The following is an 18,293-nucleotide window of genomic DNA, read 5'->3' on the forward strand; positions in this document are numbered from 1 at the left end:
GTCCATTTCTCAAAATAGAATAATAATTTTCTTATCATGTATATGTAGAGTTAGCATCTATTAATATGTTCCCATAAGACACACCAATGAACATCTTCGTAAAAATTTGTAGTAAGATTACAGAATTTGAGGTGTATGCAACGACCCGAAACTGAACGCACGACAAACAGCGCCACCTATCAAACTTTCACATGTTTTGCATCACTTAGCCTTCGATGTAGAAATATAACGTTAAATATATTTCGTTATTAAAATGTGACTTTAAAGTTGTTTATTATCACTCCAAATCGTGGTTGGAACTGGATTATATGCTGTAAGTTTAGGCTTCTGAAATAAATGTTGTCTAGGGATGTTCTGTCGCCATTTTAGTCTCTGCCTTTTCTCCAGACTTAATTTTAGATCAATGTCTTCATTCTTTGTTAGAAAATGAGACGCACCTTCTACAATACCAGGTTATTGACGTATATATTATCTTAAGAGAATTCGACATTTGAAGATATATCATTGTTTATTTCTCAGTGGAAATTTCGCCATCGTGGCATAGTGGTTAAGCATCTGGAATTGTAAATTATATGATCAGAAAGGTAAGTGTTCGAATCCCATTACGGAAGACGATTTTTTTAAAAAAAAAATTTCCCATCAAGTATGTATATTTGTATTCAGAAAATGCATTTCTTGAATAATATCTGTGTATTTTTTATTTTCTTTTTTGTCTTGACTTGCTTCATTTCCTCAGCATCCACAATGTCAAGCACTGGTGTTTGCACCCACTGTGGTTGTACAGAAATTGACAAGGACCCAGCTAGAGGAGATGCTGTCTGTACAAACTGTGGGTCTGTGTTGGAGGACCAGATCATTGTGTCAGAGATTCAGTTTGAAGAACACGCAACTGGGGCATCCTCAGTCATCGGGCAGTTTGTTTCCACTGATGGTAAATAAGAAAACTAACTTTAATAAAAAAAAAACCCTGTTTATTTCATTACTTGATTTACATTGTATTCATATCTAATAAGATTTTTATTCTTTGTGTAAGTTTAAACAATGTTAATACATGTAATACATTGTTTATGATCATTTGCTTTAATCCCTCACCCCCACCCCACCCCTGGTAACCTCAAAAATCCTGTTACCTATGCTGAATTTTTATATGATTCTACTAGATCAAATAAGGAATGCCATGGATAATTTTTTTTCTAATAATTCCTAGTAGTCATCCTTGTGTATACAAAAATGGGTGCATGTCATCCAATATATGGACCACCAAATATCATATATCCGGTAATTTTCACGATTATCTAATTTTTGCTTTTTTCTAGACCTCTTTTCAATTGCAAAATATTGAATACAAAGAAATTATATCCTGTATCATTTTCTCTAGGACACTTTTAAAATTGCAAAAAATGACTGACAAAAAATTAGAAATGCTACATACATGTATTTTCCCCATGCATTTTCGCAAATTTTGTGACACATGAAAGATACCGAATATACAGTATGAAATAATGAATAAAAAATGTACTGGTGTGAGACCAATTCTCACCATTGAAGTACCATTTCTCACCAGTGCATTGTTTCGTCATTTTTCTAATATGATTTTATATGTTGATCGATAAAATGTCATAACAGTGTACTGTCAAGAAATGGTCCTTGGTAGAATTAGTTGTATGCCGGTAATTGCTTTGCATTTACTAGGTATAATGTGGTATGGGACACCTCCTTTATAATATTTTAAAATTTCAAAATTTTAAACAGGTGAAACTTAATTATGATCATGATAAAATGTGCTTTTATCCACATTAAATGTCAACACATGTAAACACATATTCAGCCTAGTCCAGTTAGAACAGTCAACAGGAACAACACTATAAACTCTACATTTTTTTATAATTTTTAATGACAGACTGGTTCACGAATGTGTTATTTTAATTGTGTACATTTGATGTATTACATCTTTTGCAGGTTCAAAGTCCCACTCTTTAGGAATCAGTTTTCCTCATGGAATGAAAAAAGAATCAAGGACAGTGACATTTGACAATGGTTTGATATTTTGTTTTCATATTTTTCATTACTATAGAAATCATTTGTTTCGTTCCCACTTTTTTAATTTTATATGACTAACCATTTACTGATTTTGCAACTATTTACAATTGTTTTGACCAAGTACTGTTAAACATAACACTCGTTAGAAATTGCCATTCCTGATACATGTACTTATAGATATTATGCTCCGCATGATTTCTGAAATGGATCGTATAATCATTAGAGGCTTCCGTTTCTAACAGAAGCTTCCATGAATGAATATATATGATCACTTTGAATATCTGTTTCCCTCTCTTTCTCTATCTCTCTTTCTCAGGTTTATGCTGATTAAATACCTTAAATATTTATCAATTTTAGGTAGGAAAAGAATCCAGCAGTTGGGAGTCCAGTTAAAATTGAACCAGCACTGTATTGACACAGCTTTCAACTTTTTCAAGATGGCTGTCAACAGAAGAATGACACAGGGCAGAAAGACAACCCACGTTATAGCAGCCTGCCTGTACATCGTGTGTCGGACAGAGGGTACACCCCATATCCTTCAGTGTCAATACACAGTTTTTGAGGCTACTATAATTATTCAATATGAATGGAGAGATAGAATCACCTGGGAAAAAAGGGATTTTGGGAAGGGTGGGGTAAGGTTTTGTCAGAGTGAAAGGTTAAAAAAAATGTGACTGACCTTCTACATACCATGCCATACATATTGATATGAATATATAGTGTAACATAAATAAGTTTGAAATTGTTGTTGGGTTAAAGTTTAAAAATAAGGGCAATTCAAAGTATCAAAAATATGTAAAGAATGAGCTTGTACATTGCATTAGAATACATTTGTAGTTTTTAAAGTCATGTACGGAATTCTAGGAAACTAAAAAAATAATTATTACTTCATACAAGTTCTGCCAACTTAGATAACAGGTGTCCATTCCTTGTTTTTAACCTTGACAGATATTTTTACATATGCTGCTAGATTTCAGCGACCAGCTCCAGGTGTGTGTATAGTTCATTCTTTTTATTTTTTTTTCTGACAATCTGTTATTTTTATCATGATATGCTATATAGTAAACCCTTTATAAAAAATGAAATTGGAATATTAGATGTACTCTCTGATTCACAATCTTGAAATTCACTGCTAAATCTCTAACAATGATATACCCAATGTTGCAATTTAAATTAACCTCATTGAACAATACTATGCCTTCATATATATTCATATGAATAACTTTGTAATGTAAGTTGTAATTTTGACATGGTAAGATAATCACACAATTGTTTTGGGCAGATCAATGTATACAGTCTGGGAAAAACCTATCTCCAGCTGTCCAGGGCTCTCTGTATCAACATCCCTGCCATAGGTAAAGTCTACTTCATTTTCCTAAAGACAGACATTAACCTTATTAAGGTATTGTGTATAACCATAACTTTTTTTTATTACATGTATGTATCATGTTTTTCAAAACATATTTCCACATACATGTATTACTTAAATAATTATCAAAAATATTTTTAAGCAATGGTTGTAGACTTATCACTTCAAGGATGGTGTGCTTCCCGACAGCCAGAAGATTATACAGTGGTACATATACCTTTCACTGAAATTGTAAAAATCACATAGAAAATATCTAATACCTTTCCCATTCTCACATTTTAAAACCATCAACATAATAACAAAGTTATATTTACGGTACATTTGCCTAGTATTTTCTCCTCTATTTTATAAGAAAACCAATTGTGATTCACAGCTCTGTAGAACTTACAGGGCTGAAATCTACACGATCCAGTTTTAACCAGTTTATTGATCTGTCAAAACCTTCAGCAACCGAAGAAAAATCATGAACTGCACAAATCCAACCTCGAGTGGACCAAAGTAAACCTGGGTTTAGTTGGGGACTGCTCTGGAGTTAGGTTGGGTCAATCTGATTAAAATAAGATCTTTGATCCACTCCAACAAATTAGATGTCGATCAAAGATCTTATTTTGATCAGATTGAGGTTGGGTCTGATTGGTACTGTATGTGAATTGATTAATGCTGATTTCTAACTATCTGCCTGTCTCTCCTTTCATCAGTCCAACATCAATGGTTTAGAGCATAATTTCTCTCCCTTTGACCGAAAATTTTCCAACATAGTGTCTCTGGGTAAATAGTATGAAGTGACCAATTTGTTTCTAGATGAAAGGTTAAGAAACTTGAATTGTAGCAGACAAAATATGTAGGTCAAATAATAAGGTCATATCAGACCATTTTTGTAAGCCTTATCTGCCTCTAGTCTTATGAAAACCACCCCCTTCTCCTTACACTCATTAGCCCTTTACTGATTGGTTAAAGTAAAGGTCATGTGCATGTGGCCTCTTGTCGATACCTGTCATACCCTGATGAGTGTATGGAGAAGGGGATGGTTTTAATCACACTGTCCTTAGAGTAAACTGAATAAAGGATGTGCAAGCTTTAAACTATATAGTAAAGGTTGAAACAAATTCCTCTAAAATGCTTTTCATCGAAGATGAATACCATTTTGTTTTGGTTTGTGATTTTTACACAGAGTTAAGGAAATTATTTCTGCCATGCAATACTAAATGCATGGTTATGATGTCCACTGACTCCTCTACCTAAATTGTGAAATTCATTACCCCTGGGACAGAGGTTTAGGCCCTAGGGTGGGGTCAATGTAGCCATAAGCTGAAAATGTATTAAATCTTAGAACATTTTCTTCTTTACTCCCACACATGTGGGAAAAAAAATGAATGCATGGTTATGATGTCCACAATCTCCTCCACTAAATTGTGAAATTCATGGCCCCTGGGTCAGGGGTTCATGCTGGGGGGGGGGGGGGTAATATGGCCATATAGTGTTAATGTATATAATGTTTTAAAAAAATTCTTCTCTACTCTCACACATCTGTAAGAAAGAGTGACTACATAATTATGTTAACCAGGAAGTCCTCTATTAAAATTGTAAATTTTAAGTCCCCTAAACAATGGGTGTTGAATCTAGACACTCATATAGTGTATAGGATTGGGATTCTTAATGCAGGGTGTGGCTAAAAGCAAGGTCATTTTAATAGTGTTAATGTATAGGGAATGTTTTACAATAGTCTACTGACACGGAATAAAAAGTGACTGCATATTTAGAAAAAAACATTAAGCTGTCATCTTTTATAATATTTCATGCCATCTACATGTAAGGCAAGTGCTATGGCTGGGAGAGAGGGGATATATTAGTCTTGTCATTTTATTCTTCTCAGGAATGTCAATGAAAGAAATGAGATAATTCACATAGATGTGTATTTAGAAAAGAGAAAGAATGAAGCTGTGTATTAAAGTTAAGATATTGTGAAAGTTAATTGGGTTATCTTCCCTTGCCTCTTCATAATGGAGTTATTAATCATTAAATATAATGTAATTAAGAAGTTGTATGAACAAAAAAAAACCATGCAAGTATTTTATTTATTGAAACAAAAACAGTTTTTGAAGTCTTTATATATAAATAAATAGACTCATTAATAGTATAATATGAATGGGCTAACCAAAATCACTGATAAACAGTACATGTAAAATGATTTTGGTATAAATACGAGATGGTTTTATAGTTGTGAATTTATGATGAAAATTCAGTAGTTGAACAGAAGTAAAGATAATTTTTAAGCTCTAATGTGATTAAGCTGTTCTCTTTTATGATTTTTGTTCAAATCCGCACAGGGAGAGTTTCTGTCTGCCCCTCGGGATTGGGAATGGGAGGTTGTTTTAATAAAACATGTCTACTAGCCACCTTTTTTAAATTTATCTATGAAAACATGTACACATGAAACCTATCTTGAAAGTAAACAGATATGGGAAAATTATTTTCAACTATTTTCTTGTACCTTTTCAATATCAGGTCTTGCACTCTATTATGGTCTTTTAAGTTTTTCGCTAAAGTTTTAGGTTTCGCTGTCCTTTTTGAATGATTTCAGGCAGGAAGGTGGTCTTCATTACAATATTATAATTTTTTTTACTCCAGAATGAAACTTAAGGTGCCTCACTACACCTTGAAATAGTTTCTCAAATCAATAGAAAATTACTTGATTATGATAGATAGCATGATGGAAAAGAAGTATATATGTCAAATAGGTGAAAAAATGTGCAATTTTAGATAAAAAATGATACTTTCAAAAATTTCATTCAGAAAACATAAACAAAAGCCCCAAGTGGATTCGAACTCATGACCTGCGGTTCACAAGCCAGATACTTTAACCACTGAGCTATGATGATATACATCTGAATCGATTGATACAAACAGTTTAACAAAACATTTAAATCGCCAACTTGTGACGTAGTGTCTTAAAAAGTATAAGTCTCGGTGTAGTGAAGTACCTTAATTAAATGCATATACGAGACTCCTCAACAAGTTTGTGTATGGACTATGGTACTCAGGTGACCATTAAGGCCTATTGGCCTTTTGTATAATATTTATACAACCTGCCTCCCGCCTGTACGTACCCATAATTATTGTAAACTACTGTTAATTGTAAAACGCCAATAAACTATTACTGCTACTACCTAATGCTCTTCATTAAAACTAGGCCTATTGAACTAGTTGCCTTTTCAATGTCTAGTTAGCAAAGGCTTCAGATAATAATCAAGTTCTCAAATGGTCGCTACATTTACCATATTTTAGTTTCTGACAATAATTCAGGAAATAAAAGGCAAATATTGTTTAAGATCAGGTATGCAAGGAAATAATAATATGGTACAATGTAATAGGAAGTGAATGCACAAAGAAACTTTGTTATTAAGCATGAATATTAATTCTTTAATGTTGCAAGATACCAGAACACATGATGACAACTGTTACAGAGATGATGGCACCTCAACTTTATGAGTTACAAGATGGGCATTACACATTTTACAACTTAACTGACGGACATCACACTAAATGTTTAAACTTAATTCAATCAACAACAAAAATTCATTTTGTTCTATCAATAAATGCACAATTTCTCTTAATTTATTTGAAAATTATCAGTCTTATTATGATGGAAAATGTACTGAAAAGACGATGACATGTACATGTCATTTACATGAAAGCAGTGATACAATTAGCAGTAAAATATAATTTCTGGAATCTGGCCCCCTTGTACACCTGTACCATTAGTGCTGTCAGACGAACACTGGAACTGAAAGGTGACCTTTCCGCACTGGATTTCAGTAAGCCCTTCCTGACCAAAGTAGCTCAGTTCCACTCCATCCAGCACAGCACTGGCAGTGTAAAATGTGTCCGCTTCAATCTGGATTGGATTTTCAAACAACACTCCAAACGTATTACTTGATCCGTCGGAGAAGAATTTTTTGTTCGTGTGACCGAGAATAACTCCATTTTTCTTCAGTTCAATTTTGACCTGATATTCTGCAGCACCATTACTGGAACCATACAACCCAAAGCCTGCCACAAAAATCCTAGTGTCAACTGCAAATTGAATGCTATCACAGCGCCCTCTGTATCTCCATTGGTTACTTCTGTAAGCTGAGGACTGGAAGCGATGACATTTGAATGGAGTCAATCCAGATCTAGGTTTCTTAGTGAACTTTAATTCTGGCTTATTCCTTGCTAAATAATGAAGAAAGATGTCATTTGCCTCTTGAAGTGTCAATATACCTGACTGAGACGGTCCATTGGCGTACTCATCGAGGCCCATTGAAGGCATTCTGATGAGATAAAGAGCATCCCCTAACACTTTACGTTTATTTTCAGGAGTGGGTTCCAAGTTTGAACGATTGCACTCAGCCTCTGCCCACTTACATGCAGCATTGAAAATTGATATTTCCCGTGCGTTGAGGGTTTCTCGGTTTAAGACAGTTTTTAGTGTATTTATGTCAATTTCACTGAAACTGTCAGAATAAAGGGCCTCTTCTGCTTGAGCATCGATGACCTCCCAACACCGATGCATCAGTTCTTGCTCCTCAAACAATCTACCTTGACTCAAAAGAATGCAAGCATTCCGAGCACTTAGACTTGTTTCAAGGAAACGCACACATGATTTTGCCAAATGCGGCACAATATACTTTTTAGCAGCATATAATGTTGCTAGAACATTGTCTGGTTCCAACTGAATGTCATCGCAGTAGATGTATCTATAATAAATGTTAAAATCATGAGTTTTAATACATGTATAAATTTATTCAACTTTTAAATAAATGGTCAACATTCCCTAATTTTACTTTTAGAATAAAAGACTAAGATGAGAATTTATAAAAGAAAAATCCAAAACAATTACATCCACTTCAAGAATTATAGGTCCACAAAATTTTTTAGGTCACCTTATACATGTACATGTATATGATTTTGGTTTGGTCAGGGAACCTTATATAAAATTCACTTACCAGGAGTATTAAAAATATTTTGCTCTTCTTAAATTTTGGACTTGGAAAATTTTCATAGGTTTTTGCATAACTAAAGTTTATTTACTGTTTATACCTTAATAAATTCATAAATGCTCCTGGTTCTACATCTGGAATTTCAATATCTCCCTCCTGATTGGCTAGACCCCCATAGAACATGGCAAAGAAGACCGAGCTGCCTGTGGCAAGAATATATTTATGTGCTGGAACTCTGTGATGGTTTGGAGTTGATCCCACCAGAAAGTAAACATCTGCCATAAGTTGATTGTTAAACATAACAGCATTTCTCTCTCTAACCGTTGGTAGAGTGGCTTGCCAGTTGAACTCTTCAGAGACCTTTGCTGTAGGGAGTTGTGGAGGGGGTGATAGAGGTATTTGCCAGGATGTTTCCTTTTGACGAATCGGGCGCTGAACATTTGTCAATTTCCCAACAACAAAGTTCTGTGGCACTTCTTGGTTGATTTCATCATCAGAGAACTCTCGGTTTTGTTTCAGACAGCTCTTTGCTTCGTTTTTCTGGGGACGGTCCATCTGAAGGAAAAAAATATATGTTCCATAAACTCAACATACTTTGACCAACGATAAGATGACTTGCCAGTGTATCATCACCGATCATGATTTTTCATCAGTGTTTTATTTTCCTCTAACAGTCTAATAGGTGTACGTTGATCACATGACCTCCCCCAAATAATAAACTTTCACAAGTACTAAACATGCTAAAATTACCCTGAATTCATTCCATACATTTCTCATCACATAAAATGAACAAGCACTGTAGGTGCACCTTTGTTCCATTTTTTTCAGTCGTATTATATATAGCCTACATGTTATATGCATTAATGTTATGAGATGCAACGTAAATGAAATAAGAAATTTGAGTTAAAGATTCTTTTGCAGAATACGTTTAATACATGCAACTATTTCAAAAATATCTAAATCTGCAAACCTAATAGAGTAAATCGATGAAAACGATCCCGTAATCCATGCTCCGAAAAAAAAACATGCTGTAAAATAATACTTTCAAGCAATTTATTGATTTACTTCAAAGTACAAAATACCTGTAATATAGCCTATTCCAGCGGAGATGAGTTACCAGCTTTAATTTTCAAAAAGACCCCAGCAAATATGATTCCACGACATATTTTTTTGTTTCTTTACCATCTGACGTCATGGCAAGAACGATAACTCTAGAATTGTAAATTCCACGGTAGACAACCCATTTTTTTTTTAAAGGGGGGGGGCATAAATTCAGAGACATAAATAACCGTTATAAATGTTATTTATGTCTCTGATAAATTGAATAAATTTTTTTAGAGCAAGTAAAATCTGTTATACTTTTTATTTGTATTAATATGCATTTAATTTCACATACAAAATTCTTTAATATTTCTATTTACCCTGTAATTTATCTTTTAATAATTTAAGATAATTTAAAACTTCAGTGGGTGTTGACATAAAGCTGATTAAATTTTTTACATGTTTCCATAAATTAATCACTATACATATTATTACATCTAATTGTCAGCCATTTTTTTTTGTATTCATTTACCGGTACATTTAGGTTACCGGTATATATATATATATTTGTAAGGTTTCATTTTAACCAGGATATTAATTCATCATGCCATAAGACTTGGTTTTTAAATAGGAAAGGAGTATAACTCGACAACTGACATTATTCACATAAGACCCATTATAGAACTTTGGCACATATTTTCAAATGAAATCGTGACCATTATTAAAATATATTCTAGATTAGATATACAGAATAAATTAGTACAGATTTTCATTTAAATAACAGACTGCTATCAAACTATCAATGTTTTGTTGCTTTATAAATTTCAGACCCCTGTCTTTACATTCCAAGATTTGCTCACAAGTTAGAGTTTGGGGAGAAGACTCATGAGGTTTCTATGACAGCACTTCGTCTTGTATCTCGAATGAAGCGGGACTGGATGCATACAGGTCGCCGTCCGTCTGGGCTTTGTGGAGCAGGTGGGTCAAATGTCACCTTGTCATCCCAATATTAATGCCTGATCCTTGCAGGGACACAGGTTCAGGGACCACGTGGCATCAAATGTGGACTCTGCACCTCTGTCACATGTTCCAATATAGAGGGGTAGGGGGATCAAACCCCTTTTGAAAATATGAATTTATTAAATTCACATAGTAGTTGCCAAAATAGGCCTTGGAATATTGCTAATGCCAAACTTCTGGTATTATTTCATATGTGTCACACGTACATGTCAAATAAAAAAATATATCAAAAAAATTTTAATCCAAGACGGGTGTTTTACATGATTTTATATGGATAATAATTCCTTGTTTTTAAGGATAATCAGGAAACTACAGTACATGTACTTTTCTAATCAGTAAAAGTTAGATAAAACTTTGGTAGGGAATTAGTTTAAATACTTTATTCTCCCAACTTTAGTTAGTTTAAGAATGATGAAAAGGTTGAATTATAACTTAAAGTATCAGTATCATTTATTACATGTAATTATCCTCTGCTTTTTTAAAATAGTTTTAGTTCTTGTTGTGTTTCATTTAGAAGTTTTATGTGTCAATGATATCTATGCTCTAATTTTTAGCTTTGCTGGTAGCAGCTAGAATGCATGATTTTTCCAGAAGTGTTAAAGATCTCATAAAAATTGTCAAAGTGTGTGACAGTACCATAAGAAAAAGGTAATTGTTGTTGGTGGTGAACAATTAGCTAAATTTGTAGGGGAGAAAGAGAGAGAGAGAGAGAGAGTCACGAGCAAGCCAATAAGAAATTAATTCTGTTGTTATTATTCAATGTAAATTTGAACGAAAGCAACTTTTACTTCAATATGATGAAATATTGTGATATGATAGGTAGATGATATGATTTCTGGTCTCTTTTACTGTGTAGATTGACAGAGTTCAAGAATACTCCATCCAGTCAGTTGACAATAGAGGAGTTTCAGACCATAGACTTAGAAGAGGAGCAGGATCCACCATCATTTACAGAGGGAAAGGCCAAGGCACTGAAAGCCAAACAATTACAGGTATACATGTAGTCCCTGCCTGTACAACAAGCACAAACAATAAATACCATTACAGGTATACATGTAGTCCCTGCCTGTACAACAAGCACAAACAACACATACCATAACAGGTCACAAACAACAAATATCATTACAGGTATACATGTAGTCCCTGCCTGTACAACAAGCACAAACAACACATACCATAACAGGTCACAAACAACAAATATCATTACAGGTATACATGTAGTCCCTGCCTGTACAACAAGCACAAACAACAAATATCATTACAGGTATACATGTAGTCCCTGCCTGTACAACAAGCACAAACAACACATACCATAACAGGTCACAAACAATAAATACCATTACAGGTATACATGTAGTCCCTGCCTGTACAACAAGCACAAACAACACATACCATAACAGGTCACAAACAACAAATATCATTACAGGTATACATGTAGTCCCTGCCTGTACAACAAGCACAAACAACAAATATCATTACAGGTATACATGTAGTCCCTGCCTGTACAACAAGCACAAACAACACATACCATAACAGGTCACAAACAATAAATACCATTACAGGTATACATGTAGTACCTTCCTGTACAACAAGCACAAACAACAAATATCATTACAGGTATACATGTACATGTAGCATTTGCCTGTACAATGACAAACAACAAATACCGTTACAGGTATACATGTAGTCCCTGCCTGTACAACAAGCACAAACAACAAATACCATTACAGGTATACATGTACGGTAGTACCTTCCTGTACAACAAGCACAAACAATAAATACCATTACAGGTATACATGTAGCATTTGCCTGTACAACAAGCACAAACAACACATACCATAACAGGTCACAAACAACAAATACCATTACAGGTAGACATGTAGAACTTGTCTAAATGTATGTAAGCATAAAAATCATACAAGTACATGTATACTTCAGCGACATTACAGGTATAAGAAACCTTTCGGGATTTTTTGATTACAGGAAACCAGTTAGTTCAGCAAATAATCAAGCACTATTTTAGCACTTACCGGTACTAATACATTCTACATTTCAGGTATAACAAGCTATGATTAACTTTTTGTATACCTTTACCACAAATATGGGTACATGTATAAACTGGTTTGTGTGTGGGTCTTACACAATAAATTGTCTTATCCTACCATCTACAGTTTCCTTCTAGAACAAGTACCTGTAAATTCAATAATACAAGGTACTGAAAGAGATTGTTGTTTTTTTTTTCTGTCATCAACTAAAAAAGAATTTTTTTTTCAGATTGAACAAACCATGTTTCCCCAAATTGAATCAGAAATGTCAGATCTACAGAAAGAAATAGAGAAGGGCTTGGTACCCGCAAAGCCTCGTGGAATATGGGCTTCTTATGCAAGTATGGAACAGGAGATAAATTATTATTTTTTGTTGTTGATTAAGCAAGAAAGATGAAGCTATAGGAAACGTTAAAAAAAAATTATAACAATAATGTCTGAAAAGGAAAAAAATTCATTGTCCTTAAATGAGCAGTACGTAATGTATGTAACTGTATTCTTATTTAAGAGGAAAAGACTCATTTGATCTTTCATTTTAATAGTTAAATGCAACTGAATTCCAAAAAGATCATTGATTACAAGTTTAATTTTCATTTATTTCTAATCATGCAATGTTAAAATATTTTAACTTATTTTGCTTTATGCAAGTACCGGTATATCTCATTGCTTGATTTCATTGTCTGTACTGGTATTGCCTCTTTTGAAGATGCCTCAAACTCACCAAACATTAGTGCAGAAAATTCTCGAGCCAACTCTCCTGATTTATCAGAGAGTGGAATAAAAAATGCCAGCAATTTCTTGGAGGATGAGACGTTAAAAACATGCCTTAATGAAGTTGATCTTGAGAAGGAAAAGTTGGAAAATGAACAGGAAGAGTTAAAGACTGAAAGGAAACCCCTGCAAGAAACCATTGGAATGATCGATGTTGTCAAGAAGTGTGTAAATGAAGACGAGGGGGAATCTGGTGAGATGTTAGGATGAATTGATAAAAGGAGAGAGAGAGAGAGACTATTATGTTATTCATTACATTAGTACAGCAGATTGATTGGTTAATTCAACTACAGACTCAAATTTCTTTGCATAATTTAGTTTCAGAATTGATTACTGAATACATGCATATGGAACTCTTTAAGCATCAAATACATAATTATGAAAAATGGAATTGCTGAGGCTGTTTAAAAAAGGACAGAAATACAGTAGTTATTCATCATATATTAAGTAGTATGGCTCCTGTGTAAAAGATGCATGCATCTCACATGGTACGTGCTTGTATATAACTGTTCACTGTGATTTCCCACAGAAAAAGCAGAGGATGGTGAGCTGGACTTGACAGGGATCGATGATGATGAATTAGAGAAGGTTAGATCTCCATAATTATTTACCCCCAAACATTAATGTAGAATAAATAGACATTTTCAGCATGTGTCAAAGATGAATTTAATTCAAATAATAAATACAAGTTCTGTGTTGTAATAATTTTTTTTTTAATACATTTATACTAAATATTACCAAACTTAACGAAAATTTTGCCCCCCCCCCTTTTTTTTTTCCATACCACCCTCATTTAAATACATGTATACATCTGAGTGAAATCCATTGCAATTGTGAATGCGCAGATACTGTACAGCATGGGGCAAAATTGACTGTATCCAGTTTTGATTTTTCGATTCAATGAAAAAAAATTATAGGTTGTTAACTATGAACTACTTAAATATTTGATTACCGGTATGAAATGTGTAGGTCTGTAAAGAAAGATATCAAAGACTAACAATGATAGGTGGTTTCTTTACTTTATAGCAATTTGTGCTGACAGAGGAAGAGATAGAACTAAAAACTAATTTGTGGATGGCAGAAAATAAGGATTATTTAATAGCTTTGAAAGGTAAGAAAAGTAATGCCAAAGCTTAAAAAAAAACCAGGTTTATTCTTAAATTGATATTTTTATAAATGTTTATCGACAACAGTTATATTTATAAATTTTTCATCACCATGATTTTTTTTTTAACTTTTACATTTCTTCAATTTTTTTGCCCAACTTTTAAAAAAATTTATACCTACCTACCCACCCAAATTAGGATGGGGTCATAAATATTTTTGTGTATGGTCACCTTATCTAAAGTTCTTAATCTTAGACTATTTTTTTACTCACCAGTAAGTGGCCAGGAGAATTCTAAGAAATTTTTCAAGTTTAGCTTTCTTCTCATCATTACAGAGAAAGAGGAAAGGCTTGCCAAGGAAAGAGAAGAAGAGGCTAAGAACCCAGAAAAGAAAAAGGTATAATGAGCTGCCATATAAACAATAGATGCACTTAGAACTCATGTTGTGTAAAGTGAACATGTAATACTATATAGATAGTGCCTGTTTGGGAAGGTAACAGTTGAAATTGACACCCTGAGAAAACCATTGTCAGCTGATGTGAAACGAGGTTGACAATGGTTTTCGAGGGTTGTCAATTTCAACTGTTACCCTCCCAAACGGACACTATTTATTTTATTTTACTGAATGTCTTAATTTTAGAGAAAATTTTACTGCTTTTTTATAGAAATAACGTGAATTCTACGGCGAACCGTACACACATATTTCATCGCATGTAACAATTTGTTGTGTTACCCATTGCCAAGTGTGTTGCTAACGCTGAGGGTAATAACGGATTATTAAATGCGTCTACACCAATCAGATTTCAGTATTTAACATGAAACTATAATAATTAATGTTATCTTTTTTTATTTCATTTTGATATATTTTGTAGTCCAGTGTAACATATAGATACTACCAGTAATGCAACCATCATTGTTGATCATGAGAAGAGTTTTTATTTGAATGTATCTAGAATTAAAAAATACTTGTACACTCTTTCGTAGTTCATGTACTAGTATAGACACAGTAGTGAAATACCAATTTTTGTAGATGCATGTACATGACCCATTGTTGAGTCAGTCTATTATTGATAAAACAGTTGTTCATGTAGTAAGAAATGTTACAAACATCATAAGTTGCTGGTCCACTGATCACAAATCTATGTATTCTCAGAACTGTGAATTTTACTTGAACCATGAAAAAACATTGAATCCACAATATTTATGTACAGGGATAGCCCTGTAAGTGTACATACATAGTTCTATGAAATTTCCAAGCAAGGCTGAAATCTTTTGTAAAGTGTAAATAGAAATAGACCTCACATGTTAAGACACAATATCATGATAATTAAATGATTATTTCATTATTGAAATTTTGACAGCCTAAAAGAACTCGGAAAAAGCGAGTGCCCATACAGGCAGCCTCAGCAGAGGAAGCTATTTATAAAGTCATTCATGAAAGAAAGATATCCAACAAGATCAACTATGACGTCCTAAATGATCTGAAGTGCCAGTCGGGCTTGCAGCCAGCCACTCCTGTGGATTCCCAGCCACCCCCTACACCCATACAAACAGAAGATTTGTCCGAAGCTAGCAGGTCTGGTTTACATTTTTTTTATTTTCATAAATGTGATCTGCTTCTGAAGGTACATGTATAAAAAAAAACCAGTAAGCCTTGCATTGGGAGAAAACTGGCAAATTTTCTTGAAGAAAAAATGTAAAAAGAGTAAAAATTCCTTACAAAGATATAAGGAGTGTATTCATTTTCTTTTTTTAAGGATGGTGGAAAGTAATGGAAGTCACATAGCAAGGGATATAAAGGTATTATTATTCTCTATTATTATGATGCAAGAAAACAATCACAATTTTTTTTTTACTTTAAAAAGTTTATGCATCCATTTCTCAGGATCAATTTCATTAAATTTAGAAATAACACAATCACAATATCATGTACATATGAAGTAAGATATGCTATTGTGCATTCAAAACATTAGTGAATGAATTATCTTGTACATGTATTAATGTAATATGCATGTACTTCAATGTGTATTTCATATACTGGTACGTAAAATTGTAGGAACCAGATAGAAAGAAGATAAAGCTGGAGAAGATGGACTTTAGGGATTCAAAAACAGAATCGATTGGAGGCGACACTTCTGCTGTGGTGGTGGAGAACGGACCTGTCCAATACATCGAGAATCTCAAAGAAGGTGAGACACATTATATGTTCTATGGAAAGTACATGTTTTATGGAAAGTTTGAGGGTGAAAGACAGTACATGTACTATGGCGAGTTTAAGGGTGAGAGACAGTTCATGTTCTTTGGCAAGTTTGAAGTTGAACGATGTACATTTTCTATGATGAGTTTGAAGGAAAGAGACAGTACATGTTCTATTGCGATTTTAAAATGCCAAAGGAAAGCTTCATGGAAATGATGGAATACTATTTGTATAAACTAATGATATAGATAGTTTGTGAAGTTGTGAAAATGGCTTTAGGTTTTAATTTTATTACGGGTAATAAAATGAGTATGGGTTTTTTGTTGTTTTTTTTAGAAGAAGCTGATCTGGAAGAGGAGGAGGAACTGGATGATGAAGATGAACCAGTCAGTGCAGCTAAACTTCTGGGTCATCATCACCAAGTTCAAGGTTCTTATGAATTTATTCTTCTATAACAGTTGATTTATTTCTTTGTTGAATTTTTTAACCACAATTTATATGATTTAGAAGAAAGACACAATTACACATACACCTATTTTGCTTTCTGTTTAATTCCTATGCTGAACCTTGATGTAGACTATGGCAATTACATGTACACCTAATTTGCATTCTGTTTAATTCCTATGCTGAACCTTTTTGTAGACTATGAAGATCATGATCTATATGATGACGACTGATGGACAGGAGTAAATAGATCTCTACAAAATGAAATCCTCAGCTACTCAGGTCTTTTTAAAAATGGATTTAGGCCAGTGACTTTTTCAATCCATTTGATGTGTTCACAATTTGTACATAGCTGTACAAGGTAGTTCATGAAACTGCTTGTTCAGTCGGTGGAAGGATCACTACTGGTTCCCACAAAAATGCGCCAGAATTATTCAGTGCATTGAATTTCAACGTTTCAGAAAGGAACACCACTTGTCTAGCAAGAGGATCACACTTGCTTACAAAAATGGGCAAGCTTGTTCAATGGGAGGACTGCAATGTTTATGGTGTATATTGAATAAGACCATGAACAGGGAGCCCTGGTTCTGTGGTTGTGGATTACTTCTATTTCACAAACTAAACCCATTTGTTCATGGGAAGGATAATTAGAATTATATGAGACAGATGGACTAAGACATTTTTTGTAGTTTTAAGAGTGATGGTAGTGATAGGTGTGTATAAATATAGAGATGTAGGGACTTTATGTTGTCGGATTGCATTTATGACTAGTCAAGAAATCGTTTATGATTAAAAATTCAAAAGAGTATGTAAATATATGTTATGGTGAGGTGATGACAGTAAATTATTTTTTTTATAAATACATGTATTTCAATAAGTATAGTTCAAATTGCAGTCATCAAAAGAAAATTTCCAAAGAAATTGAAAATGTCCAATAATTTCAATTAATGTGGAGTTTAAGATTAAAGTTGTTAGCATATTGGCAATACTATATGTATATCCATATAATTGATCCCTCTTCAGTGTTTAGTTTATCAGGTAGGCCTATACATGAACAATTTGGCAGACCTGTAAGGATGATCATGAATTGAATGATGAAAATAAATTAATTTATTTTTGATCACATATTGTATATTTAACTTATTTTAATTGAACTGAAAAGAATACTCTGTTTTAATCAACAAGTGTTTTGTATACCATTATTTGAAGTTTTAATAAAACTTTTTAACAAAATAAAATTTGTTTTCGGAAATTGTTCCAGCTGGTTTGACTTACTTT

General features: G+C 33.5%; 2 protein-coding genes across 2 annotated transcripts; one reads left to right on the forward strand and one right to left on the reverse strand.

Moving 5' to 3' along the window:
• Nucleotides 1–145: 145 nt before the first annotated feature.
• On the forward strand, nucleotides 146–18,271 carry LOC128176512 (transcription factor IIIB 90 kDa subunit-like). The gene is made up of 20 exons (XM_052842914.1): nucleotides 146–313; nucleotides 520–584; nucleotides 737–931; nucleotides 1,960–2,037; nucleotides 2,398–2,571; nucleotides 2,999–3,030; nucleotides 3,323–3,395; nucleotides 10,261–10,410; nucleotides 11,007–11,100; nucleotides 11,309–11,444; nucleotides 12,727–12,838; nucleotides 13,204–13,461; nucleotides 13,798–13,856; nucleotides 14,295–14,379; nucleotides 14,710–14,771; nucleotides 15,736–15,950; nucleotides 16,132–16,174; nucleotides 16,431–16,563; nucleotides 16,908–17,000; nucleotides 17,214–18,271. Exons 3-20 carry the CDS (start codon nucleotides 745–747, stop codon nucleotides 17,246–17,248), a joined length of 2,019 nt encoding a protein of 672 aa, XP_052698874.1. The 5' UTR covers nucleotides 146–313; nucleotides 520–584; nucleotides 737–744; the 3' UTR covers nucleotides 17,249–18,271.
• Nucleotides 6,802–9,614, reverse strand: LOC128176511 (BTB/POZ domain-containing protein 6-B-like). The gene is made up of 3 exons (XM_052842913.1): nucleotides 9,474–9,614; nucleotides 8,492–8,946; nucleotides 6,802–8,148 (listed from the first exon to the last, which is right to left on the reverse strand). The coding sequence occupies exons 2-3, from the start codon at nucleotides 8,944–8,946 to the stop codon at nucleotides 7,116–7,118; spliced, it is 1,488 nt and encodes a 495-aa protein (XP_052698873.1). The 5' UTR covers nucleotides 9,474–9,614; the 3' UTR covers nucleotides 6,802–7,115.
• Nucleotides 18,272–18,293: the final 22 nt, after the last annotated feature.

The sequence above is a fragment of the Crassostrea angulata genome, chromosome 3, assembly GCF_025612915.1.
Source record: "Crassostrea angulata isolate pt1a10 chromosome 3, ASM2561291v2, whole genome shotgun sequence".
NCBI lineage: Eukaryota > Metazoa > Mollusca > Bivalvia > Ostreida > Ostreidae > Magallana > Magallana angulata.